The 27,077-nt window shown below is 35.0% G+C and overlaps 1 protein-coding gene across 50 annotated transcripts in view; it reads right to left on the bottom strand.

Moving 5' to 3' along the window:
• Nucleotides 1–27,077, bottom strand: part of PCM1 (pericentriolar material 1) — a 109,032-nt gene that overhangs the window by 44,310 nt on the left and 37,645 nt on the right. For 31 of the 50 annotated variants that reach the window (XM_045397923.2, XM_074000358.1, XM_074000361.1 and 28 more), the window contains 12 exons: nucleotides 25,678–25,818; nucleotides 24,542–24,732; nucleotides 23,047–23,247; nucleotides 21,607–21,826; nucleotides 21,352–21,497; nucleotides 20,658–20,848; nucleotides 18,034–18,205; nucleotides 15,012–15,370; nucleotides 6,846–7,010; nucleotides 4,335–4,391; nucleotides 1,820–1,992; nucleotides 1,353–1,481 (listed from right to left, as the gene is read on the bottom strand). In XM_045397923.2, coding sequence (XP_045253858.2) covers nucleotides 1,353–1,481; nucleotides 1,820–1,992; nucleotides 4,335–4,391; nucleotides 6,846–7,010; nucleotides 15,012–15,370; nucleotides 18,034–18,205; nucleotides 20,658–20,848; nucleotides 21,352–21,497; nucleotides 21,607–21,826; nucleotides 23,047–23,247; nucleotides 24,542–24,732; nucleotides 25,678–25,818 — 2,145 coding nt within the window. The remainder of the gene's footprint in view (nucleotides 1–1,352; nucleotides 1,482–1,819; nucleotides 1,993–4,334; nucleotides 4,392–6,845; nucleotides 7,011–15,011; nucleotides 15,371–18,033; nucleotides 18,206–20,657; nucleotides 20,849–21,351; nucleotides 21,498–21,606; nucleotides 21,827–23,046; nucleotides 23,248–24,541; nucleotides 24,733–25,677; nucleotides 25,819–27,077) is intronic. The other 19 variants (XM_074000368.1, XM_074000378.1, XM_074000369.1 and 16 more) reach the window with 2 other exon arrangements.

Genomic DNA, 27,077 nt, shown 5'->3' with positions numbered 1-27,077 from the left:
TCTTAAAATAAATCAAAGTAATGCTGCCTGTATAAAACTTGGATAAAAGTGAAAGCACTGGAATTAAGGATATAAAATTATTGAAAAATACATCTAGGAATGGAGACTGTTCATTCTCTCTCAAGTTATTTCAATGCCCAATAAACCTTAATATAATTTAACAACTATTTTTTATGTATTTAAGCAGATCGCATTTCATTTCCAACAAAAAGGAATACACAATTTTCAATTAGTTGTAATAACAATCCAAAGGAGCAAATACTTAAACACTACTTCACATTTCACATTGCAAAGTTAATTAAAACCATGTAGTTTTTAGACACAGCTTTATGTTATAGTACTAAAGAAGTTAGAGTCCAGTGGGAAAACATTTAAACACAAAAGATGAGCTAGGGAACTATTATTTTAAATATGAGAAGTTAAAGAGCAAAAATTCAGAAAAACTCAGAAAATTACTGTATCTGAAGAGGCAAGACAATCCTTTGAGGAAACACTGTCTTCAGAAAAAATTTAGTATTAACACTTCAACAAAAGGCAGAAACAGTAACTTCCAACTCTCTACCTATAGCCGATATTTGCTAATCAACTATGGAACTCTTACCCACATAACTCCAGGTGCTAGAGTTGTCATTAAAAAAAGGAACGTATTTGCTATCCCACGACCACATAAAATATTTTACAATAAAAGCAAGGCCTGAACCTTGAAATAGGTGATTCCCAAACACCTAGCACATTATCTCCTCAGTATACTAGCAGTTTTCTCACGGTTATTCAATCAGTGATGTGCTAAGTGCTATTTGGAGGACACAGCTTACTAAATTTATACCATTCTCCTCAGCACTCTTCTCCATTTCCAGGTCCTTTTTATTCTATTCAAAATTTTCTCCATCAACTGGAATACATCAAATCACAAGTTTTTTCCTGGAAGACTTTCTTTTGTCTAGGCTTTTTTTTTTTAACCCAAAGACCTGATTTATCCTATATTTATTCATTCAAGGGTTTTTAGTGTAATCTCATTGCTGTCTGTTTTACTAAGTATCTTAAATAAATACAACATACATTTGTAAACGTCTTTTAAGAGTCAGCCTCTATACTGGGTAATAATGACATAAATATGGCTATCTTAGACCTCATAAGCTATCATACATACCTAATTTTTGGTGTCTGCTACCATATTTTGATTGCATATTATAACTTGCCCTCAAAATAAAATAACACATTATACCCAGGTTTTAAAAAAAGCTGAAAAACAAGTATATTAGGTCTACCTACAATTTGACAATAACCTATTTAACTTTTATTTGCTGCATACTAAAATTATGTCTACAGTTCACTAATCATTATCAGCTTACATCATCAGTAGTAGCAAGGCTCTCACTAGGAGTAAGTTCTGAGTTTGACGCTATCCAAGTACCAGAGTTTACTGACTTTACATTTTCTCCTTTTTCATGGCTCTCAGAAATATGTCTGGATACTATGTCCTAAATAAGAAAATAAGATCATTATTTACATAAAACATACATGCTTAATCATTCATTTATATTACAGATTCAAAAGTAAAAGCAGATGGAAGGAAAAATGTACTGTTTCTACCCTCACAGGTTAAGTGTGAAGAAGTAGACAAAACACTGAAAAGGTACTCAAAAAAATACTTTAATGCTACTTAAGCTATACAAAAATTTTAAACAAAACGTCAAGAAAGCACACAGAGAACAGATCAAAATTCATATGGTACATGCTTCAGTCTAAGAAAGCAACCAGATGTAATCATGAAGAAGGTAATAATAGGGTAGGAAAAATTATGTTAGGTACCAGATACCTGCAATGCATATAAAGCCCTCTGTCTCAAGTAGTCTGTATTAAGTAGCTGAAGCTCATGGAAGAGTTCAATAAGAAAATGTGGACGAGATTCATTTTGAGAAATTAATGTAGCTACTTCAGAATAAATAGTATCTCGCAAAGCTTCAAACATGGAAAAATCACTCCCAGTTTCTGGAATACATAAAAGACCAGAAAGTTAATATCGATGAAATACCTTCATGACAACTTTTATTAGCTAACATCATTACTCTCAGCTTTAAATTACCTAAAAATTCTATTTTAGACAATTCTATTTCAGAGCTTTTAAAGAAGAAAAGAAGCTTAATATTACCAATATAAATAAAATCTTAAGATATCAAGATATGTATTTTATACTAAAAATAAAATGTTAATGCATGAATAATATTACCTAGCATTATTAGCATTATTAAGAATCATATTTATTTCTGGTCATATAAAATATACAGAAAATATTATACATTTTATGGGAAACATCAGTGAAAATCTTTCAACACTAAGAAATAAGCTAAGTGCTCATTTCTTTTTTGCTTTTGCTAATATGAACTTCATTACAGAAAAGGAAGTTTGTATATTTTGTTAATGTTAAAAAGAATAAACTGAATGTTGCCAATTAAAACTACTAGATTAAGGTTTATCCAATATAGTCTAATTATCAAATCTCATACATCACAAAGAAAAGTGCTATGCTGATGAGTAACCAAATTTGTAACCTAACATAATAGGTCAATTTCACTACTGTGTCTTATTTACATACTCAGTGTATATTGGAGCAGGCAAGTAACCCAACTGAAGTTTTCAGTTTCACAGAATCTAGGCATCACTCTATTATTTAGCTACAATTTGGCTATATTTACTTGTTGATAACACAAAATTATCACACTCAAAGGTATCCAGTTATACCCTTAATTTTAAGAGGGCAAATTAGGAACTGTTCCCATTTTGAGTTGTCTGTGGGATAAAAAATCTCAAAGTAGTTCTAGCTATCAAATTCTGTAAACTCTAGTTCAACAAAAGAACCACAAATAGCTAGTAAAATATTCAAGTTCTGCAAAAATCAATGATAAGTTTCTAAGAAAGAGAATTTAAAATATTGAGTATTTTAATATATTGTGCTTTCAAATAAGTATATATACAAGATTATAAAAACTCATTTTTGTGAGAGGGATAAAAAAAATGCAGAAAGAATGTGCTCTAACAGAAAAATTTTCCACTACTCGGCTAATAATATCTTCAGGTCTCAATTTCCACAAGCATAAAATAATAACATAACTAATACAAGGTATTAACAGAAAATAATTATATATAACAAATATGCAACTTCCCTATTTTGCCTCAGTTACAGGTATAAAATGAAGTGATACACTAAGTTCTCCTAATAGTTTTAAAGTATGAACTGTTACAAAAATAACACTTATTATAATAAGCAGGAACCAAAACTATCTCCGTAAGAAATCTCTACTAATGGGAAAAATCCAGGTAAAAAGAATTTGATAAGCAAACTTTCAACTTGTATACTATAGTGCAGTTTAATCATACTTAATTAAAAAAATTCATTTCAAAGCCACAAGAACTGTTTAATGACATATTTAATACCTCTGTATGTGATAAAATTATCAATCTAAATTGCATATTAAAAATTAAATTATTCTCAAATAATGAATATGCCAAACACAAGCTTCATTCCCCCACCACTTCTGCAGTCAAGAGGTGGAAAGTTTATGCCAGTTTCTCCTCCTGAACTGAAATTGATTAGCTTTGGCTAGAAAAATCCCTAATCTTAATCAGGTTTCTCTAATTCCATCCTGTTTTTATATCCTATTTTCAGAGTTCTTTCTTTTCAAAGTGCTACTGATATACTCAGCTTTGTCAGTTATGGGTCCTTGTTTTATATCTTTAGATTCCCCTAAAGGTTCCATTCAAACTGGCTTTTACATTTCATTCATGTAAAGCTGCAGGAGGAGTTAAAAAAAATTTACATCTCTAAATCATAAAGAACCATATTTAATGAGAATACTTATATTAAAGACTAAAATAGTATTTGGGAATCTTTGTAATTTCCATGATCTTTATTTATCACAGTCTTTGCATGTAATAAATAGTTGTTTTGTTTGATGACTTATTTTTCTAAGATGTTGACTGAAAAGGAAAAATAAACTATAAAACTGTATTTCTAGTTCTAAGAAATATTAATGCTTTGAAGAAGTACAAAATAACCTCAAATCAAGTACTAAACCATAAAAAAGGTTTCTATTACACTTATGTGTTAGGTTACATACACTAACAGAATATGAAAACAAAAGCAGCCAATTTTACCAAGAATTATAAATGAAAGGCTTCAGAATTTTATGAATATAAATTATCTTTTACAATAGTCACATAACATATATACTCTAAGCTAAATCTAAAAAAGAAAAAAATCAGAACAATAAAACTTTTAGGACCAATGGGAAAAAATTAACAAAAGTGGACACCAAAACTACGCAGATTGTTACCTGGCGGTTCATTGCATGCATTTCTGTTAGACTGCTGTAGTATTCTCCTAGCATGTGCTGTAGGAAAGGGCAGACATAAGGATGAACATAAAATGTGTATGAGTAGTAAAGACAGGGTCTATAACATGAATAAGTGAATGAAAAAAAGAAATAAGCAAATTTCTTTAAAATTGTTTGCCTGAACTAAGGCTTATGCTCTACTTAAAAATAATCTCAAAGAAAAAAATCTCAAAAGGTTTGCTATAAACCTATATTAAGGCAACTTATGATGACTATCATAATAAACTTCTATCATTCATTTTTAGAAGCATACACATCAAGGTGAACCTCCCACAACACCCACGGGAGAAGAGGACTGCGTAATTTAATACTAGCAGTCATATTATGCTATACTCTAATAATCATATGTTATGAGTAGAGTTACAAAAAGTAACATGCCTTACATGCTATAAAGAATTCTAGGTTAATGATTAAAACTAAAAATAAATCTTTTCAGGGCTGGGTGCAGTGGCTCACGCCTGTAATCCCAGCACTTTGGGAGGCCAAGGCGGACAGATCACGAGATCAGGAGATGGAGACCATCCTGGCTAACACAGTGAAACCCTGTCTCTACTAAAAATACAAAAAATTAGCCAGGCGTGGTGGCACGCGCCTGTAGTCCCAGCTATTCGGGAGGCTGAGGCAAGAGAATTGCTTGAACCTGGGAGGCAGAGATTGTAGTGAGCTGAGGTCGCACCACTGCACTCCAGCATGGGTGACAGGGCGAGACTCCGTCTCAAAAATTTTTTTTTAAAAATCTTTTCAGAATGTAAATATGTAAACTTGTGCATATTTATACTATTCAAACATTTTTTAATTCACCAAAATTCAATCATTATATTTCTCTAAGTAACAGTAATAGGGCCTGAAGTACTATGACCAATTAAGACTTTCAGTTTAGTGTCCTTCTTCGACCTCTACCTGACTGTTTATTTTTTGAAGATATCACTATTTGGTAGAGAGAGTAAAAGGAGATGAAAATTATAAAATTTTAGTAAAATTCTGGGATCAGGAGAACAGGATTGATATTTTTGCAGAAAGGAACACAGACTTAACAGAAGCCCAGCTTCTAAGTTCAGCTTTACCACTTCCTAGCAATGTGAGCTTAAGAAATTCATTTCAAAATGCAAACAAATGTGATGTTTCTTTTCTGATTACAAAATGTAAATGCTCATGAGTTTAAAGATGATAAAACCACTATTAACATTTTGATGCATTTTCTTCCAGCCTTTTTGCATTCAAATTTTCGTCTGTACATAGTTGAGATCATACTGTTGAGACAATGCTAAATCTTAATTTCTTTTTTTTTTCCCCTTTGGTTTTCTTAGGTTGGATTACTACAAGTACAATTACTGGATTAAGGGCGTGACTTTTGAAACTTTCCAGAAAAGTTGTACCAGTTTATATTACTGAGCCTTTATGAGTACTGAAAAACAAAACAAAAAGTGCCCTCTCTTTGACTATGTTTCCTCTGAAAAATGGAAATCAAACCAACTCAGCGTTATGAGGCTCAAATGAGATTTGTTGGTAATTTGAAAATAATGGAGCATGGCACAAAAGATAGCTGCTATTATCATTTTTAAGCAAAAAACGCATGCATTTTACACTAATGCCAATGAAAGCTACTAGATTAAGGTCTACCCAGTATAGTCTACTGTCATGTTATTGCCTCTCTCTCTCCATATTTCTTTGGGATATTCTTTACAAATTAGGAAACTACTGGTGCTTACTTAAGTATTATTTGCTGCCAAGGGACTCAAAAAGTGACAAACAGGGAAATACTATAATAATGTGATTAAGGCAACAAAGTAGGTTTATACAAGCTACAAGGAAAACAGGAGAAAGGGGAAACTATCCGAGCTTGGATTAGAATGGAGTTCCAGAATTAAAATTGTATTAAGAGTCCAGCAGAGAAATGAACTTACAAAAAAGGTAGAAAGGACTTGAGATAGAAAAATAGCTACCGAGGCAAGAAAGAATGTGATAGCTATACAAAAACTTCAGTTCAGTGCCACACAAAGAAAAAAGTGCAAAGCAGAAGGTGTTGAGAAATGAGTCTGGAAAGGCAGGAAGCAATCAAATCCCTGATGGCCATGTATGTTCCGTGAAGGCATTCAGACTTTATCCTGTAGGCACAGTGAGCCAAAGGATTGAAGCAGGGGATGACATGATTTCCTAACTAATTCTTAATCAGATAAGATATTCAGAATTTGAAATGAGGAGTTCCACAACTGTAAATATCCTTTGTTTAGAATTTTATTAAAACGTGTTCAAAACTATTAAACAGTATAACAAAAAATATTTTCAGTTTCTATTTCTCAGTATCAAGGAATGTGCACTATAATTTCCACTATAAAACCTTCCACATGATAGATATGTGTGATACACCAATTTTAAAACCTGCTTTATTACAGCTTTTCAAATCTAAGCTGAAAACCTCCTTATATTAATGCAAACCAAAAAAGAACATACCTGAAGATATTTCTGTAGACCTATTACATTTTATTATTTTTTCCAGTTGCTCATGATTCTTTCTGCTGAATACTTTTGCTTGAACAGGCTCTTCAGTCTGGGCTGAATGTCTGTTCCTACTTTTGCAAGGTTCACATGTGCTAGACATACTGGCACTTTCATACCCTTGAGTAAAAAAAGTGACAACTGTTATCAGTTGCAACTAACTCACACTAAAAGGGAAATCGGTTTCCACAGTCAAACAGTACAGGTAACTCAATTTAGAATGCTAGGAAGGCCTGGTATAAACAGGACACAAAACAGTAAATATGTCTTGGAGGTATCTTTGCAATACCCTTTGGAAGCATGAGGTAACAGTAATAAATCTAACCTTCACTGTTCTTTGATACTCATCTTAATGAGTATATTCCAATTCGAAGTATATGGCAGACCTTAAATGACCCCAAATCTCTACTAGAATTCCAAGTTAGCAATTTTTAATATTAGGAAACATAAGAATTACATCCGATATATACAAATATCCATTATAGAGGGAGAGTAGTCAAATATATTTACCTTTCTTATCTTTTATGTGACATGACTTAAGAGGTCTTACCCATCAATAGGTTATACATATATTCTACAAAATGTTCAAGTTTTTAAAATATTTTGGTATATACACAAGGTAGAAATTCTTTTTTTTTTTTTTGGTTCCACATGGATAGGTGGCTATACCTACCCTCTTTCCACTGAATTAAAATATACATCGGTCAATATACTAAATTCCAATATTTGGGGTTTTATTTTTGGACATTTTATCTGTTCAACTTACCTATTCCAATGCCATTTTCATTCACTTAGAAACACAAGTTATACGGTATGATCAAATATCTGCTAAGGCAAGTCCTACTAGCTTCACTTTTTTCTTGACTATTCTGGGGCACCTGTCCTTCCATATAAGCTTTGAAGTTTTTATTTGTATTTTTTCAACTTTAAAAACCATCTCTGGGGACTCAAAATGGAATCAAATTAAAAGTATGTGTTCATCTGGAGAGAACTGGAATTTAATAATCTTACGCATTTCCATCTTTTCCATCTTAAGAACATGGTTATGTTTTTATATTTGTTCAATCTTTCTGACGTTCTTCAAAAATACAGCTTTTTATAGACCTAGTACTTTCCTTGTTAAATCTGTTCCTTACGTTTTACCGCCCCCCACTCAAACACTTTTGACTACTACTGTGAGAAGGGCATTCCTCTCCACTTTCATCCTACTGGATATTACAATAGAGAAAAATATTCACACACTTATTCCACAACCAGTCACTTTTAACAGTTTACCTTGTAACTCTAGGAGTTACTTTCCAGTATCTCTTGGGCTTAGTATATAAAAATGCCACTAGAAAAAACACATAAAATTTGTTTCCTTCCTTTTCCAATATTTATTACAATTATAATTCCAATTATTTGACATAATGCTTCCCAAATAATGATAAATAATGTTGGTGGTACAGAAGGAATCCCTGTTTAGTTCCTAATTGAGACAGAAATATCTCTGGAGTATTTTCATTTACAATGGTGCACACTGGCTAACAGTCTTTACTACACTTAAATAACTGCCTTTGTTTTCCTTTTTTTTAATTTTCTTTTGAGACTGAGTCTCATTCTGTTGCCAATCTTGGCTCATTGCAACCTCCACCTACCAGGCTCAAACAGTCCACCTGCCTCACCCTCCCAAAGTGCTGGGATTACAGACATAACTATCTTCTTATACCCATTTTACTTCAAATTCCCATGAGAATAGCTTCAAATTTTATCTAATCTGCTATGATTATGACTTTTGTCCCTTTGCTAGAATAAATCATGTTGACAGATTTCCTGGTAACAAATCATCATTACATGTCTGTAGATAGTCTAGTGTAGATTGTCTAGAATTCTTTTGATACAATGGCAGATTCAATGTGCTAATATTTTATTTTTACTTTTGAATTTATATTAGTGAGACTGATCTACTGTTTCCTTTATTAAACTGTTCTCTCTTGTCTTTATCTTCCCTTGTATAAAGATCTCTTATGATTCATAGGTTGTTTCTTCAGGTTTCCTCAAATAGGATCAACTAGTATCTCCTTTTCATTCTGACACGTGGAGGGTCCTTTGGCTGAGTACAAGGTTCTTGAGTTGCAGTTCTTTGTCAACTGTGTAGCGTCATTCCACCTTTTTCTACTTCTACTTGTGTGGTAAGGAAGATTGCCTGGTGTTGCCCTGGTTCTTTTTCTTTGTATGCAACTTGGTCTTTCATGTGGAAGCTTAGAGGATTTTTACTTTTTCCTTGGAATTCAGGGATTTTTACCAGACTCTGCATAGGTGTTTGTGTGTTTCCCTCACTTCTCTCCTGGCTAGACAACTGTCAGCTGTTCTGATCTGCAGTCTCAAGTCTTTCTTCATCCCATCTATTATTTAGTTATTGCTTGTCCACCTGTTTTGTTTTTTTTTTTTTCTCCTTTAGAACTTCTTGTAAGCCTCTAATTGTTTTCTCTTGATTTTATCTGTTAGTACTTTCTTTCCATTTAATGACATATTCTTCCCCTTGATTTTCTAGGCCAGTAATTTGGAACCTAATAGCACGTGTCCTCTTTTTCAAATAATCTAAACATTAAAACTTAGTTATTTTTTCTCTAGTTCTAAAGAATTTGCTATAATTCAATCTGTTTATGTGCCCTTATTATTTTGTTCAAGCATATTTGTTCAATATTTTGTTCAATAATTCTATTTTCACTAGGTTTTGCCTGTTCCAGTGGTCTACTTCTGTTTTCTCTCTGGTAACTAGGTCCCTTTTATATGCACTGTTATCTTCATTGGCCTAGTCATGACTCTCACCTTCTCTTAAGGCTGGACCCAAATGCTGGATAGCTTTAATGATGGCAAGATGAGGGTGCATGGAAGTCTCATTGCTGTGGTCAGGCAACATTTTCGCTAGCAAGTTGTCAGTCCCTCATCAAGACTATGGGAGGAATCTTCTCTACTGCTTAGTTTCTTCAGCTGTGAAGACTAATGCTCTCCCATGTACAGGGTTAAGGAAGGCTGCCACCTACTCACTCAATAACCCTTCTACCAACTAGTAGCTTGAAGTAGCAAAACATTGCTACTCTTGGGGGTAAGGGGAAGGGTCAATAATAGGAGGAATTGCACAGATCTCCTCCATCATAGCTTTCTCCAAGAATCATGGAGATCGGACTACGCTACTGACACTCTAGGAAAGAGCCAGCAGACCCTAAAGCCTTGCTTGCATCTTCCAGATCACTGCAGGTCGACTAATAACAAATAATTTCCCAAAACACTGTCAATTTATTATCTGTGATATCCCATCTAGATTCAACCCTCCCTCTCTGTTTCCAAGGTCATCACATAAGACTTCATCATCTCAAATTTAGGTTCCAAGTTTTTTCACTGGTCTCTCAGACTAAAGTTTAGCCTTTGCCACCCAGTCTCCATGAAATTTACTAAAAGGCCTCTTGATTATTATTGATCTTAATATAAAACCAGCAATAAAGGGTATGAGTGCCAAAAGTAATATGTAAAATGACATGACTGGTAGTATATTGCTCACTTAATAACATACAATGATTCTAAAGAAAAAAATTTTAAGTATGTTATTCTAACATGAACATTTATATAAGTGAAATGAAACATTTAAATGCTGTTACTATATCAGATGAAAAATGCTGAATAAATTTTAACCAAAATTAAAATACAGGTAATGTGGTATATACAACATTCTCACTGGGGAGTCACAATAGGTACTTTAAAAAGGCATACACACAGTCATCCTCCAAAATAGCTAAAACTGTGAAGAGAAGCAGGCTATAATTATTAAGATGCTACAAAAAGAGAAAAAAAGAAAAAAAAAACTATGGTTTTATATATGAGTCCCAAATTAAAAACATCAAAGGCTACATTTCCAAAGTTAAGGTACTAATGTGTGACTGAATTCTTTCTCTCCTGGATACCTTGACAGTAATCATCTGGGAAGAGTAGAATTAATGAAGGTTAATAATACTTCTGAGAAACACTGGCTAGGCCAGAAAGTATAACAATAGCAAGAGTAACACATGATGCTTATTACTGAGGGTAACTGTGATGAGAGATAAGGATGTTATCTCCTATGCCACTTCACTACTCTTTCCCTTTCTCATTCTGTTTTTCTCAGCATGGGGGGCTGACATTACTAGAAGAAACAGTACTTCTACTTGGGCCTCCACTGAAGGGAAACAGATCAGCCATGGCACTCTAGAGACCTTGCACATGTGCAGAGAGGTTAAGGTCTGAATCACAGTACAAGCTGTCTTGGCAGAAGGCCACAGAATCATCCTGCAACATGGGCAAGAGAGGCTTGTGAGAAGTTGCTATGTGGATGAACATTTTCCACTCACCTCCCTCTTGCCCTGAGATGCTTCTGTCAGGAGAGTTTCCCATCTCCTCTCAGGTTCTAATGAAACATTAGACCTTTCTTCCTCACCCTTGTACAGTACATTTGCAGACTAAGAACAGGCTTAGCTGCAGTACAGCAATGATTCCTCAGCAACACGGTGTCCCACCATCCAAGGGACAATCATTAGCCAGCCCCTTTTATTTTGGTGTCACTCTTTTCAAGTGTGAAACAAGGGACACAGAGAAATGGCCCCTTGGACTACTCTTTTCTCTGCCTAAGTAATTAATAAATGACTAAATTCAAAAAGTCTACTGGTTGTTTACCAGCCAAATCTGTCAGGCCTTGCCTTGCCTAATGTTTCACATCCGTTTCATGTCCATCTTCATTAGCGAGCAACAGGAAAGGGAGGAAGGAAGAAATGAAAAGATTCAAGGACAGTAAGAACCCAGAAGTCAGTACCTTAACAGTTCTATCCAATTTTCCAAGAAAAGAGTGAAGAAAATCTAGGCTCCTACTCTCTAATATCATCAGAAGAGTACAGTGTAACCGAATAATACGTCTGGTAACAGAAAAACTCAGTAAGGCAGGAAATCACCTTCTACTCATAAGGTCTAAGTCTGAACTCAAGTTTAAAAGATGATTATTACATAATTTATATATTCTTACCTCACATGCAATATGTATTTTCACATATAAAGACCTTCTAAAGATTAAAACACATTTCCATCATGGGAAACAAAGTTAAATGAGATTTATGAAGCTACTTCTGAAAGAATGTGACCATGCACAAAAAACACATATATATTTGGATCACTCTAGTAAGTATGGGACAGTATAACTGGCTGTACTATATCTCTCAGGACAGCAATGTAATTCCCACTATGCTGAAATATTTGTCATATCTGTTCCCAATTCCTCTCCTCCTGCTTCTTTCCCACTCTATATTTACTGTAGTAACAATTTGAAAGGCTTTCTACACTTTTCCCCACCCACCTCTATTTACCACTTCCTTTAAGATACAATAAAAATTGGCCAGGCGCAGTGTCTCACATTTGTAATCCCAGCACTTTGGGAGGCCGTAGGGGGCAGATCACCTGAGGTTGGGAGTTCAAGACCAGCCTGACCAACATGGAGAAACCCCGTCTTTACTGAAAATACAAAATTAGCCAGGCATGGTGGCGCATGCCCGTAATCCCAGCTACTCAGGATGCTGAGGCAGGATAATTGCTTGAATACGGGAGGTGGAGGTTAAAGATGCGTAAAAATCCTTTTTTCTAACAAATCTTGACCATTCCTATAGCACAAAAGGAATAAAAACCACATAAACCAGTGGTCCAGTTCAGTACTTTTCAGACTTTCAAGTACATATCTTCATATCAAAAATCTTGCTAAAATGCATACGGAAGAAAAATACATACTGATTTAGTTGGCCCAAAAGCATGCATTTCTAATAATCTCCCAGATGATGTAACGCTGCTTGTCCACGGTTCAGATTTTGAATAGCAAGGATTTAGCTAATTTGATTTTATCCCATATTACTTTGGCTCTGCTATGTATAGTTTGATTCTGCTATCAAGCCTTTTATTTGTGTGTGTGTGCCTTAAAGCAGGGCACTCACTAACAGGTGGTCTTGAATGCTTGCTGAGCAAACTGACTCTATGTTTCCAGCAGGTATTTTCATACCTCAATATGAAGGAAAAGAGCACAAAGATCAGAATGTCAATCTTTATCTTGAAGTTAAAAGGCTGAACTACGTATTTGGAAAAGTAATTCCCCAGAATAAAGGAGTTTCAAAAAACTAAAAACATACCAGCATTTTTAGGGTTAGGTGGTCATAACCATAAATTAGCTAAGGTTCCTCTAAAATCTGCTACTTGAAGTATAGTCCACAGACCAATATTGGCAACACAAGAGAGTCTGTTAGGAAGGCAGACTCTCACGTCCCTTCCAAGCCAAATGAATCAAGAATCTGCACTTAAACTGTATTCCTAAGGAGATTTGTGTCAAACACTCAAGTTTAAGAAGTGTTGCCCTATCAGATTCAAATTAACTATTTGAATGAGACGATGCTGAAATTTAAAATGTCAGTTTTTCTTCATTTATTTATATGACAAAGAGCATCTTTGTGGGGGCAAAGCACTAGGAAATAGAAAGTTCTGAGTTGCATAACGGCCCTGTCTCAAAATGGCCATTATCTACTTAAATCTTCTCTGGTAGCACCAAGAGTAATCTTGGAAAAGCACAGTAACTTTCTGAATAGCTTCAGATTACCAATTAATTTACTAAATAAACCAGCTTCTCCTAAACCTTTATAACCAGAAAATTACTTCAAGGCTGATAATGTGCATGCTAAGAAAAATGTCACCCCTTTCACTACTGTTCAAATTTGCTTTTTAAACCATCAGTCAGATTCTTCACCTGGGCTTCAAGGTAGGAGCCAAGGACTTCAAGGATAGATGAATTACTGAAATTTTTAAAAATGTGCCAACATTCTCTTTTATATCTGTGGTTTTCATTAGATTTTTCAAAGGTTTCATTATGCAAAAGTGATTAAGATGAAGGCTGCCAAAGTTTACAAGTGTATTTTTTTACTACAGGATTTCTCAGGGCCTTTACTATACTTGTATGTGTTGTGAACTCCCAAGAAAGGGAGTTAGCAGTGTGCAATGCATTTCAAACTTTCTGATTATAAGCCTGGAATACTTTGTTCTTAAACACCAATTTTTTTTTTCCAGAGTCTTGCTTTGTCACCCAGGCTGGGCGTACAGTGGCATGATGTTGGCTCACTGCAACCTCTGCCTCCCAGGTTCAAGCGATTCTTATGTCTCAGCCTCCTGAGTAGCTGGATTACAGGCACGCCCACCACACCCGGCTAATTTTTGTATTTTTAGTAGAGATGGGGTTTCACCATTTGGACAGGCTGGTCTCGAACTCCTCATCTAAGGTGATTCACTTGCCTCAGCTTCCCAACTTGCTGGGATTACAGGCATGAGCCACCGCACCTGGCCTTAAGCACCAAATATTATCTCCTTAAACTCAGAACAACATTTCAAGGCCACAGCCCATCCTTTGCAAACATAAAAAGAATATCCTTCAGCTGTAACACTGCAGATTTTAGCTAATAAAACTATTTTTAACCTAGTATACTTCAGTAAATAATTCAAAAATCACAGAAAATATATTTTTCTAAGAGGTATGAAGCTAACACCATAAAGAAAACTTCAAAAAAAATTTTAAAAGAACTTTGATACTCAATGGCAAGATTGAGTAAAATATAAGTTTAGCTCCAGGAGGACTAAAGCCAGCCTGTTTTGAAACTGTTTTATCTATATGATATTCAAAAACTACAATATATTTAAGAAGACCACTTTTCCTTAAACGCACCAATCAAGAATCCATCTAAAAGTCATGACCAAATAGTTGGATGCAGGATCCAATACAATAGCAAAAGAGAAAAAAGAGTAAAATGCGGGCATTTTGGCAATTTTTCAAGAACTTACAAAATTGAAGCTTTAAGAAGCACCAAAAATAAATGCCATGTTTTACAACATTAATCCAGAAAATTAAACCCTATTTCAAATATTATTTTGTAAAAAAAAAAAAAAATTACATATAAAGGTAACTAAAAATGACTGTTCAACTAAGTCTAGCACAGCACCTGCACATCTAGCCTTTCTGAAACTATATATATGTCAACATGTCAAAGTAAGATTACCAACATTTACACTGATCAACATTCAACAAATTTCAACACTTACTGATGTTTTTAACTCTGCTCTTCAGCTGAGTAGAATTCCTCTTCTTACTTTTTGACTTGGGAGTTTTATCTTTAGATGCCAGGCTGGCCTGTGCAGATGCTTTTCTTGTCTTGAATGTTTTAGTCACTGTTGTTGGATCTACTGGATCAGGCATACTGCTAAAGCTTTCCAATGATTCTTCATCAAAATGGCGTCTTCTTCCGTTTGTATCTACTTGATTTTTGCGGTTACTATTTGTAGATTTTTCTACAGACACTGCAAATCCAGTCTTGATAAACGGTTTCTCTACTTCACCTTCTTGGTCATATAACCATGGTGTCCTACTGCTTTCCACCTCCTCTTCAGGCAGTTTTTTATTCCTTACCAACGAAAACAAGTTTTTTTAAGTTTACAATTACAGATTTCTTTATTTACAAAAACTCCAAATATACTGAATTTATAGTCTACTCTTGAGCAGATTTAGGTGAATGAAACTGTCAAAAGGCCACAGAAATGTTTTCACAAACATACACTTTAAATATGCAAATACCACATAAGCTAAGGTACTAAATCAGTTTTAATTCTGGACCCATCTCACTAAACCACTTTTACTGGCAAAAGTTCCTTATCAAAGATCTAGCATTCACAATGGAAAACAGTGGGAAAGAAAAATCAGGCTAGCTGCAGTGGCTCACGCTTGTAATCCCAGCACTTTGGAAGGCCAAGGCAGGAGGACTGCTTGAGCCCAGGAGTTCAAGACCAGCCTGGGCAAGACGGTGAGACACCGTTTCTACAAAAAATTTTAAAAATGAGCCAGGCACAGAAGCATGTGCCTCCAGTCCTAGACATTCAGGAGGTTGAGGCGGGAGGATCCCCTGAGCCCAGGAATTCAAGGAGGCAGCTAGCTATGATCATGCCAACTGCATTTCTGGCTGGGTAACAAAGTTAGACCCTGTCTCTAGAAAAAAACAACAAAAAGAAAAATCAAAGGAAGATGGGACATAAAAGAACAAAAAGCTGGAAGAACGGCTCAGAAAGAGCTACAGGAGAGGGCTTGGGAACATACATGGATTTGTGTTCACCTAAAGCAGTTCAAGCAAAACAAGAATTTGGTGAAAACAATTGGTCATTCAACCAGTAATTTATTTCTCCACTCCTTAAGTCCATAGTTCTATTAGTCTACTGTCATTTCCCAAATTTTATCTGCTGAACACTAGCATCCCTTAATGTTTAATAGGTACTCATCGGTCATCTAGGCTGGGGAGAAAACAAGTAAAACAAAGTTAAACAGGTCTGTAAAGTATCTCAGAACTTTTAATATGCCAACACGCTTTATAAATCTCTTAAGAGTGCTAGTGAGCAAGAAGTCCAAAACTTTATCACAGAACCTAGCGTGAACACCACCACTGCTCCTAAGAATAGTCTGGGAGACAGTGACCTATAGGATTTAACTCAAGACAAGGGTTAGAAACCTGTAACTTACAGGCCAAATTCAGCCTGCTGCCTGTTTCCACATGGCCTCTGAGAGCTAAAAATGGCTTTTATATTCTTAAATAGTTGGAAGAAAAAAATTAAAATAAAAAAGTTTGTGACAAATGAAAATTATATAAAATTAAAATTTCAGTGCCCATAAATAAAGTGTTTTTGGAGAACACAGCCATACTCATGTTTACATATTGTCTATGGTTGCTATTGTGCAAAACTGTCACAGATGAATGGCTGTGATAAACACCATATGGCCAGCAAGGCCTAAAATACTAACTAGTCTTTTATAGGAAAAGTTTTCTGACCCCTGAGTAAGACTACAGGATTTTATCTGACTTCTTATCTCTAGTCATTTAATTCCACGAAATTACAATAGTTGAGATTTTGGGAAAGGAGGTCTAATCTGAAGTAAGCCAAATATCTAAAATAATTAGACATTCAGATCCATCCTAAAAAAGACATAAGTAACTAATTTAAAACCAGAGTAATTTTTTACTATCAATTATATAAAAAACATGGAAAATAATGAAGTGGGGACATTTTGGTAGGAAGGTCTATTCACTGAAGCTTTGAATAAATGTTTACTGCTTGTGATGGATATTCATTCAACAATCATTTCTGAATAGCAACTGTGAGCTAACACTGTGTTAGGCTTCTGACAATAGAATACCTTTATAGAGCAACGTGAGATTTAACAGGAAAAAACAGAACAACTAAAAAAAGGAATCAACAAAGTAAGGGATGTTAATCACAGGATTCCTAGTGGTGAATATAAAGTTGGAGTTCTCAGAGTTACTGGTTAATCAAGTTAAAAAAAAAAAAAAAATCCCAGTTAATGATTAGGTAATTAAACAGTATCAAAATGCTAATGGAAGAGCCTGAGACAGTCCTAATCACACAGCTAAAGACAACTATAATGTGAATTATATATATTTTTACAGAGTAGAAAAGACAATCAGAGAGATATATCTGAGAGATTAAGTTCAACTGAGCCAATCTTTCACATTGAGTCAAAAATTGTGTTTCAGAAGATTACAGCATTAAAAAATAATAAATGTAAGAAACAGAGGAAAAAGAAATCCTAACTATGATTAATACCATGCATCCTCAAAACTTATGAGGCAAAAGTTGTTTTTATAATCTAATAGTACTCAACATTATATTTGAATAGGCTTTAGGAAGTGATTCTAATCAAGAGCTAGGAATCAAAAAAAGGGATCATCACTTAACAACTATCTTCTAGCAGTTAATATTAGTTTCCAGCCCTAAGTCAGTGAACAGCAAACTGGTTTAACCTTAAGACAGGTATCAAATCAGAGACTAAAGAAATCCTATGAGTTATGCCACATCCTTTCAAACTTAACTTTTCGTGTACCAGGGTTACAAGGAAGTATCTGGCATCTTATCTACTGATACATCAAAGTTTCATGTTTCCAACATCATCAAGCCAAATCATCACAAATGTCCTCCCTAGTTGCGTTTTCAAATTACATATAATTAGATGTAATCACAAAAGTGAATGTTTAAGCAATGAAAGACTATGTTTACAATCAGGTACCTTGCTTTCTCTGCTCCAATAGAGGAACTGCTTTCAAAAGGTTTTGGAAAAGCCATATATTCTGTTTTTCCTGAAGAATTCTGGGCTAAGGGTTGCTGCTGTTCACTGGGTGTAGAGATATTCTGACAAAAATCTCCGAAATTAGAAGGAAATAAAGGGCTGAAATTCATACCTAATCAGTAAAATCAATGGGTAAGAGAAAAATAAAGAAATGTCTTTAGCTTTAAAATGAAATTAAAAAAGTTTTAATTAAATATGCCATTCAAATCCACCAAAACAAAAAATTGTTAATTAAAAAAAAAAGCTAATATTTATCCAATCACTGTTTACAGCTCAGGCCACTATGTTTTAGGCATTGATCAAAGACAACAAATAATCCCCACTCCCTTAAGAGCTAAAAGTTAGAAATAATAGTACCTGACATGTATCAATTACTGGGTGACACACACTACTGCAGGCACTTTACATGTTATTTGGTTTAATACTTAAAACGTTATAAAATAGATACTGCACTCATTTTACCATTGAGAAACTAGGGTTAGAGATCAAATGTCTAATAAATGAAAAAGACGGTTAGATCTCGGGTCTGTATTACTCCTATGCTTATGTTGTTTCTACTCTATTTTTATTGGGAAAGTAGAATATAATTAAATACTTACCAAATACTGTTATGAATCAGAGGTATTTGCAAGAGGATACTAACAACGTGGGGGGAAAGAGACTGGGAAGGTTTCACAAAAATTGTACTATTTACAAACAATGAAGAGCCTTTATATACAGTTGGTGTGGGTATGAAGTATATTTTAGTAAAAAGGAAGAGCATTTGCAATTTCTTATTACTTAAAAGTCTACTCATGTGATGTTTGCTGCCAATATTGACACCCAAGAACTAAAAAGCCTGTTAAATTTTTTATGCCACACTGTCTTGAAAGTCTCATTAAGAAAAAAACACTATGGTATACATATATATACACACACACATATATATATACACACGCACACATATACATCCATATATATACACATTGCTGGGCATAACACTAAAATATAAATATATAAGAAGTATTGAGTACATACATATTGTGATATATACATACACACACACACACTCACATATTCACAAAGCCCTCTCAACCTTTTTTCTCCTCTTGTATTCCCTGTCAACACCTTTAACTCCTCCTCATGATTCACCTCATATAATCAGTCACTTAACTTATTCACTCTATCACTAAAATGTCTTTCAGTCACTCCTTTTTCTTGATCCCTACTGACAAGGCCTAAGGCCAAGCTATCATTCTTTCTATATTATTATGACAGTCTTCTGTTCACCAGCTATATCTTCCACTCCTTTCCTCCAACTTCTGAACACTTTCACCAGTGTAATCTTTCTAAAATATAAATTTCATGTTATCCCTTGCTCAGTCCTTCAATGGCACCCTCGTCTGCAATATAAAACCTAAGCTTCTTTGCACATCATAACATGTCTCTGCCACTCTTCAACCACATCAATTACTCTTCCCCTAAATACTAGCCACGCTTAAATACCTCTAAATTCCGAGTGATGTACTATTTCATTGCTTTATAACTCTAAGTGTTTTTATTTATTAGAAAGCCCTTTCATTTCTAATCCCTCTGGAATTAAATTCTATTCATTCTTTAGTTTAAATATCACTTTTTTTTGGGGGGGGGGGACTGATTTGGTGACACTCCCCAGCATTTGCACCACTGTTATGGCACCCGTGGCACTGTACTGTAAGCATTCATTAATAGCATCCTCACTAGACCCTGAATTCCTTGAAGGATCAGTTACTCATCTTCAGATCCCAGTAACTCACATCATGTCTGGTATGTAATGAGTACAGAAAAAAAACATCCAAAGAAAAGCTTAAGCTAAATGTGCTCTCCTTTAGTCTATTACTATCTACCTAACAAGACATGGTACTCCTCTAGAAGAGCACTGTCTTACTCATCTTTACTCTCCCAGCGTTTTACATAGTGCCTAGTATACAGCAGCCAATGAACAGGTTAATTCTCTTTCCTCTTAATAAATAGTTGAAGCAATCATTCCTAAGTAGTTTACTTAATTTCATTAGAAATCATATTATTAAAGTTTGGTTTAAAAGAAACAAAGTAGGCTGGGCGCAGTGGCTCATGCCTGTAATCCCAGCACCATGGGAGGCCAAGGCAGGCAGATCACCTGAGGTCGGGAGTTTGAGACCAGCCTGACCAACATAGAGAAACCCCGTCTCTACTAAAAATACAAAATTAGCCAGGCGTGGTGGCATATGCCTGTAATCCCAGCTACTTGGGAGGCTGAGGCTGAGGCAGGAGAATCCCTTGAACCTGGGAGGCAGAGGTTGCCGTGAGCCAAGATCGCATCATTGTACTCCAGCCTGGGCAAGAAGAATGAAACTCCGCCTCAAAGAAATATATATATATATACACACACACACACACACATATATATGTATATGTGTATATATATATAGAAAAGAGTTTGCAACTTTCTTTGCAAACATTCCCTACTCCATTCCAAAAGAAAATGTTAAAACATCTATGCAAGAGACAAATTATGTTCTCAAACACTGCTTTTATTTATTTTCTCTTCAGGTTAAGTCACCTACCTGGTGCAAATGATGAAAAGTTAGTAAATGCAGGTATATTGAAGAGATTTACAGGCTGTGTTGGAAAGCTGAAAGGACAAAATAGACTGGGAGAAGGAGGGTGCGATGCACTACTGCCTCTTTCCTTGCTTCCAGGTTTTTCTGGATGCTGATTTTGTTGGCGCATAAGCTCATTTAACATTTGTTTCAACCTACAAAAATTTAAGTCAGTAATCTAAAAATCAGTTATATTACCATATGTAAAGTACATTCAGGAAGAATACATGTAAAAAATGATTCAAAAGCATGCAGACAAACTGCTCTGATACTATAATAATATGTGCTTGGTCTATAGGCTTAATTCAATAACCTTCCCTCTGGAACAAGAAATGAACTTAGTACTTCTGTCCGACAGTCAGTAAAACTCTAAGAAACTCACTTTTTTGTTTGTTTATAGCTTCACTGTAGTACAATTTATACACTATAAAATTTGCCAAAATGTAAGTGTAAAATTTAGTAACATAAATTTATAAAAACAGAAATCCATGGTATTAAAAGGAAACATAAGGCAAATCACCACTCATAAAATTCTCAAGGGACAGAGAACGTCCAAATATGCAATTTGGTCTTGCTCTTTTCTCCCAGAAGCTAATTGTAAAACATTTGCTCAATGTTAGCTCTTACACAGTCGCAATACTTCTAAGAAACAGATTACCTCTGAACATTATTCTGTTGCCATGTTAGCTGAGTGTAGCACTGGTTCAACTGGTGCATTATGAAGTGTACTTGAGGAGATGCAACATTGCTGGGCATAACACTGTAAGGACCCGTGAGAAGAGTTTGTAGCAGACAAGATAGAGTCTATTGAAAGAAAATATTTGTTAATAGTTACTGATGACTTGAGAAAAATTTGTATTGCTTCCACAGTTATAAAAATAGAAGAAAAATATACTTTCACAGCAAATTTTACCTGCTGGTCTTGCATCAAAGTCTGACAAATATTGACACTAAAATCAAGCTGTTTCTTCAGCTGATTGATTTGTTCTTGCCATTGTTCTTTCTCTTCTACGTAAGAGAGCTCTGACACCCAACGGAGGTTTTCTTGCCGTTGCATGCTGATATTCTGTTGCCTTGTCTTGGCTAAAGGACGATAATTTTCATCTGCTGAAAAAGGGCAATTGTTCTTCCACCTAACAAAAGATTGAAAGCATTAAGTCATCACACAGAATAATTTGGTTTTAAAAATACAGCAATAAACTCTGATACTCTGGCCTACGGGCCAATATTCTCTTTTAAATTCCAAGAATATATAAAGTATTAAAAAATATAGAGGGAGGAGAAAGTCCCGATCTTTAGCTTTGTACAATTATCAGTTTTCATTAGTTTCCAGTCTTTTTCATTAATGTTTTTACACAGAAGTGTCCATATAATTAAGTATTCTGCAAAATAAAAATATTCATTATGTCACAAGTACTTTTCCATTCTTCATGCTTTCAGTTCGACCACATAGCATTTCATCAAGTGGACTACCGTATCTACTTCACCATCTTTAATTCACGAACAAATTTTCAGTTATAATTATTAGTAACAATGTGATAATATCTTTGTTGACAGACCCTTTTCACTATCTACAATTTATTTTTGGTTAATTCTCAATAACACAAGTGAAGACTGATCCAGTTTACCTGTATCTATTGGAACAACATTCTTGTAGAATAATAAAGTATCTATCTGTTCTTTGTGCCTGGTTCCTAGCACAGAGTTTGTAAAACCCTTGGAATCCTCCAAGTGACAGTGTCTTCTGTTATACAAAACAAGCCCCTTTCAACCAGATCTGAATTTTTGCTAATGAGACCAATCACCAACAGTCAACAATTTTTATCAAATGTGCCTAAGCAATGAAATCTCCTAAAAAACCCTAAACAGAGTTCGGCCAGCTTCTTGGTCAGTGAACACATCGAAGTGCTGGGGAGGGTGCGACACAGAGGAAAGCATGGAAGCTCTGCACACCTGCCCAAAACATACATTGTCCTAATGCACCTCTTCCATTTGGCTGTTCAGAATCCTTTATAAGAAATGAGAAAATATAAGTGTTTTCCTGTATTTTGTGAGTTGTTCTAGCAAATAAACCTGAAGGGGGTTGTAAGAACTCCCAAATTTCTAGCCACGTTGGACAGAAGTGTGGGTAACATGGGGACCAAGTACTTGAAACTGAAGTCTGAAGTGAGGGCAGTCTTACCGAACTGAGCCCCTTAACTTGTGGGGTCTGCACTAACTGAATAGTTAGTGTAAAAACTGAATTGAATTGTAGGACATTCGGTTGGCTTGCAGAATTGCAGAAGTGCTTGCTGTCAGTCAAAAAGACCTGGACCTCTGAAATTAAGCACAAAATTAAAATACTGAAACTAACCTATTTTTAGTTTCCTTTCCACTGTAGGAGTTATGATTCACACTGTTAGAAGGATACACAGAAAAGTTATCGTTGGAACTGGCATCTTGCTCTTCTTCCTCCTCTTCATCTGTCCGAACAATTCCTTCAGAAAGGTAACCGTCTTCATCTCCTTCTTCATCTAGTGCACACTGGGTAGACCCTCCCCAAGTTGCCATTGTTCTAGTGATTAAGAGACATAAAACAGATGTCATTCTGGAGATAAGTTAAATACTCTGCCACCTACTATGTGCCAAACATTGTTTCAAACATAAATATACATGTCTGTATATAAAATTTCATTTAATCACAGTAACTATGGTATGGGTGGCATTCTCCCTATTGCTGTTAAATAGAATATGTTTAGTTTGCCTACCTGAAAACAATTCTTCCAACAAATTTAAATAATCATCATATCCCCTGGGACTATTTCCCAAAGTTAAACTGCCCTTAACTTTTCCCTGAGGGAGTTTTCAAGATCAGTGCCATTCAGCAGATCTTTCTATAATTATGGCAATAATCTGTATCTGTGCTATCCAATACAGCAGCTGCTAGGTACACATGGCTACTGAGCACTTAAAATGTAGCTAGTATGACTGAGAAAATAACTTTTTAATTTCATTTGATTTAAATTTAAATAACCACATATAACTAGTGGCTGCCATACTGAACAGCAAAACTCCAGACCAATGATTCTGAAACCAGATGCTCATCAAAACTATCTGAAGAACTCTGCAGAGGAACACAGGTGTAGTACCCAGGACAGAATAAAATATTGAAGATACAGTCTCATCAGTAAAATGCATATTGGGACTCCAAGAATAGAAGTAGTTCATCTGAGAAGAGAGTAGGGCTTGGTGCAAAATTCCAGAAATTCCAGAAATGCCATCTGAGGATATCAAAAGGGAAGGTCATGAACACATCTAAATTTCAATATTTTAGATATGGGTATTACCATATAGCTAAATAATTCACTGATCTTACAGACGACCAACTCTTAGAAATATTCTAAATATGGACATTTTAAACTGAAATCCTAAAAACTAAATTATTATTATAATATAAAAACTATATTATTATTATAATAAAATGATCCTTAAGAACCTTACAAACAGCAGATACTCAATTTAAGCAAAAAACTGTTTATTTCTGGCTTGACAGAAAAGCACTACAAAATATCAAGTGTTTTCTTTTTATAAACTTAAGAAAATAAGGCTTATACATACAAGAAAATCTGTATCACCATTTGATCAAGTGCCATAGAAATTTAAGACAAAAGAGAAAGCTGATGCTACAAGAAGTCATAACAGAAAGTGGATGGATTCAGTTAACTTGGGTCACAAAGGTGGTAGTTAAATAGTAGCCTCACTGAAATAGATTTGTGCTGTCGTGTAGAGGATAAATGTGGCTGCCTAGCCTACAGGTCAATCTTCGGCAGGTGACATTTTTAGAAAAGTGATTTATGCAGCTCTCTTACTTTTCTGTTCTACTTTGCTGAGGAGTACATAGATTCTCAGATCCATCACTTCTCAATGACACAGCCACTGGAGATGCAGTTTCAGCTAGACCTTGCCTCCTCTGATGTTCAGCCATCAGAGCTTCAAGCTGCTTTCTTCTCTGTCGCAGCTCTTCCCTCAACATTTCATGTCTTCTCATTTCTGACCACAACTATTTTTTTTAAGAAACCAGAGTTAAGTAAATATTTGGATTTGCTGTAACCTAAAAGAGTAAAAGACTAATAATATTGTCAGTATCAACAAAGCTTTCTATTCTCATTCTCTCCTTTTCACACTAAGATGTCCATGAAGGTTAAAATAATAATTTAGTTATGAATACGAAAAAATTAGGCAATCTTTTTTTTTTTTTTTTTGAGACAGAGTCTTACTCTGTCACCTGGGCTAGAGTGCAGTGGCGTGATCTCGGCTCACCGCAACCTCTGCCTCTCAGATTCAAGTGATTCTCCTGCCTCAGCCTCCCAAGTTACTGGGATTACAGGTGCCCACCACTACGCCCAGCTAATTTTTTTGTATTTTTTAGTAGAGACAGGGTATTACCATGTTGGCCAGGCTGGTCTTGAATTCCTGACCTCATGATCTGCCCACCTCAGCCTCCCAAAGTGCTAGGATTATAGGTGTGAGTCACCACACCTGGCCTATTAATTCTTAATAGAAACAAGCAGAATTCAAATATACTTTAGAAACTATTTAGGAAAAATTATATTTTCTACAAATTACATATAAATAAAATGTCAAAGGACGGGTCTAACTGAAATGATTACTATTTGTTGCTACTACCCCCCTATACATTTCTGCCAAATATTTACTAATAAAGAACATGAATATTTTTAAAAGATAATTACTTTTTAGAAGTTATTAAAAACTTAATTTTCAATTAAAGTTTAAAAATCAAAATGTTTTGTCTTTTTTATATTCTTATAATCTACAATTACATTTTTGTGTCTACTAAAAAAGGCACAAAACAGACTACCATTTACAAACATGTTTCAAGGATATTCAGTTTCCTTTCTTAAGATGTGCCTTACTGAAGAACAAAAAAAAAAAGGCGAAAAAAAAAAAGACTAACTCAGGAACAACAGAGTACAATTTACAATACCTCATTATCTACTATTGAAGAATCTTCAGGCTCAAAAACAGATTTGCTTGTACTGGTCTCGTGTTGATTAACAGTTGGGGTGGAAGTAACAGCTGGCATATATTTTTTGGTGGGACAATTACCCGCACTAGCAGCTGACAGCTAAAAAGGAATTCACAAAAAAAGTTACAAGGAATTAAAGCAATTATATTAATTTAATAAAAGCAGGTACTTTAAATATGGCACTAGGGCTCTAGTGCCATATTTAATCTGCTATCACACCCCAATTACCATCATCATCCAGATAACTTGAAATAAGAAAACAAAGATGAAAACACAAGCTGAGGCTGACAAACACAAGCCCTCAGGAACAACAGAAACAATAGGGATAAAACATAATGGAAAATTTTGTATACTCAACCCAACTTTGCAACTTATTTCTCTAGACATTATTTAGATTGGAGACAAGGAAAGAAAAAGGATTAAAGTAGGAAAGGCAAGGGTTTAGAAAATAAACACATTTGATGTGTTTTCCTTTCTTTGAAAACACAACCTAACTGAAGATAAAGCTACCCAATAAACTCTGGGAAAACATCAGAAGGAATTATTATCCCCTTCCCATATTATTGATTATTTGATATCATCAAAGATATTTTCTTTTTTGTTTTTTTTTTTGTTTGTTTCTTTCTTTTTGAGACTGAGTCTCGCTCTGTCGCCCAGGGTAGAGTACAGTGGCGAGATCTTGGCTCACTGCAAGCTCTGCTTCCTGGGTTCAGGCCATTCTCCTGCCTCAGCCTCCCAAGTAGCTGGGACTACAGGCGCCTGCCACGACATCTGGCTAATTTTTTTTGTATTTTTAGTAGAGTCGGGGTTTCACCGTGTTAGCCAGGAAGGTCTTGATCTCCTGACCTCATGATCTGCCCACCTCAGCCTCCCAAAGTGCTGGGATTACAGGTGTGAGCCACTGTGCCCAGCCTCTTATTTTCTGTTCAATCTCAAGACCCATGTATAGGGTACTAGTTAATAAGCAAAAGTATATACAACTTACTCTTTAAACCACATACAATTATTTTCCTTAGATAACTTACAGTGGTTTAAAGATTTTATTATATTATTTCAGGCCAGTAAAAGATGCAAATGCTGGTCCATAACTGCAAAAGTCAAACCAGTATATTTTAATATAATAAACAATTATGAGTACACATGTTCTGAATCTATGGCCAGCCAGCCCTATAAGAATGAAAATAATCAGAGAGTCAATTCCTATGTGCTATCTTTTATACTGTAAATGTATACCCCCAGCTCTTCATCAGTTCATCCACTTCATTAATCACAAAATTACTAGACATAATTCTGTCACCTTAATATTAGAAAAAAGAGTACTTTCTCACGCCTGTAATTCCAGCACTTTGGGAGGCTGA

The sequence above is a fragment of the Macaca fascicularis genome, chromosome 8 (genome assembly GCF_037993035.2).
Source record: "Macaca fascicularis isolate 582-1 chromosome 8, T2T-MFA8v1.1".
Classification (NCBI taxonomy): domain Eukaryota; kingdom Metazoa; phylum Chordata; class Mammalia; order Primates; family Cercopithecidae; genus Macaca; species Macaca fascicularis.
The sequence above is the reverse complement of the archived record's forward strand: the minus strand, read 5'-3'. Positions and strand labels throughout refer to the sequence as shown.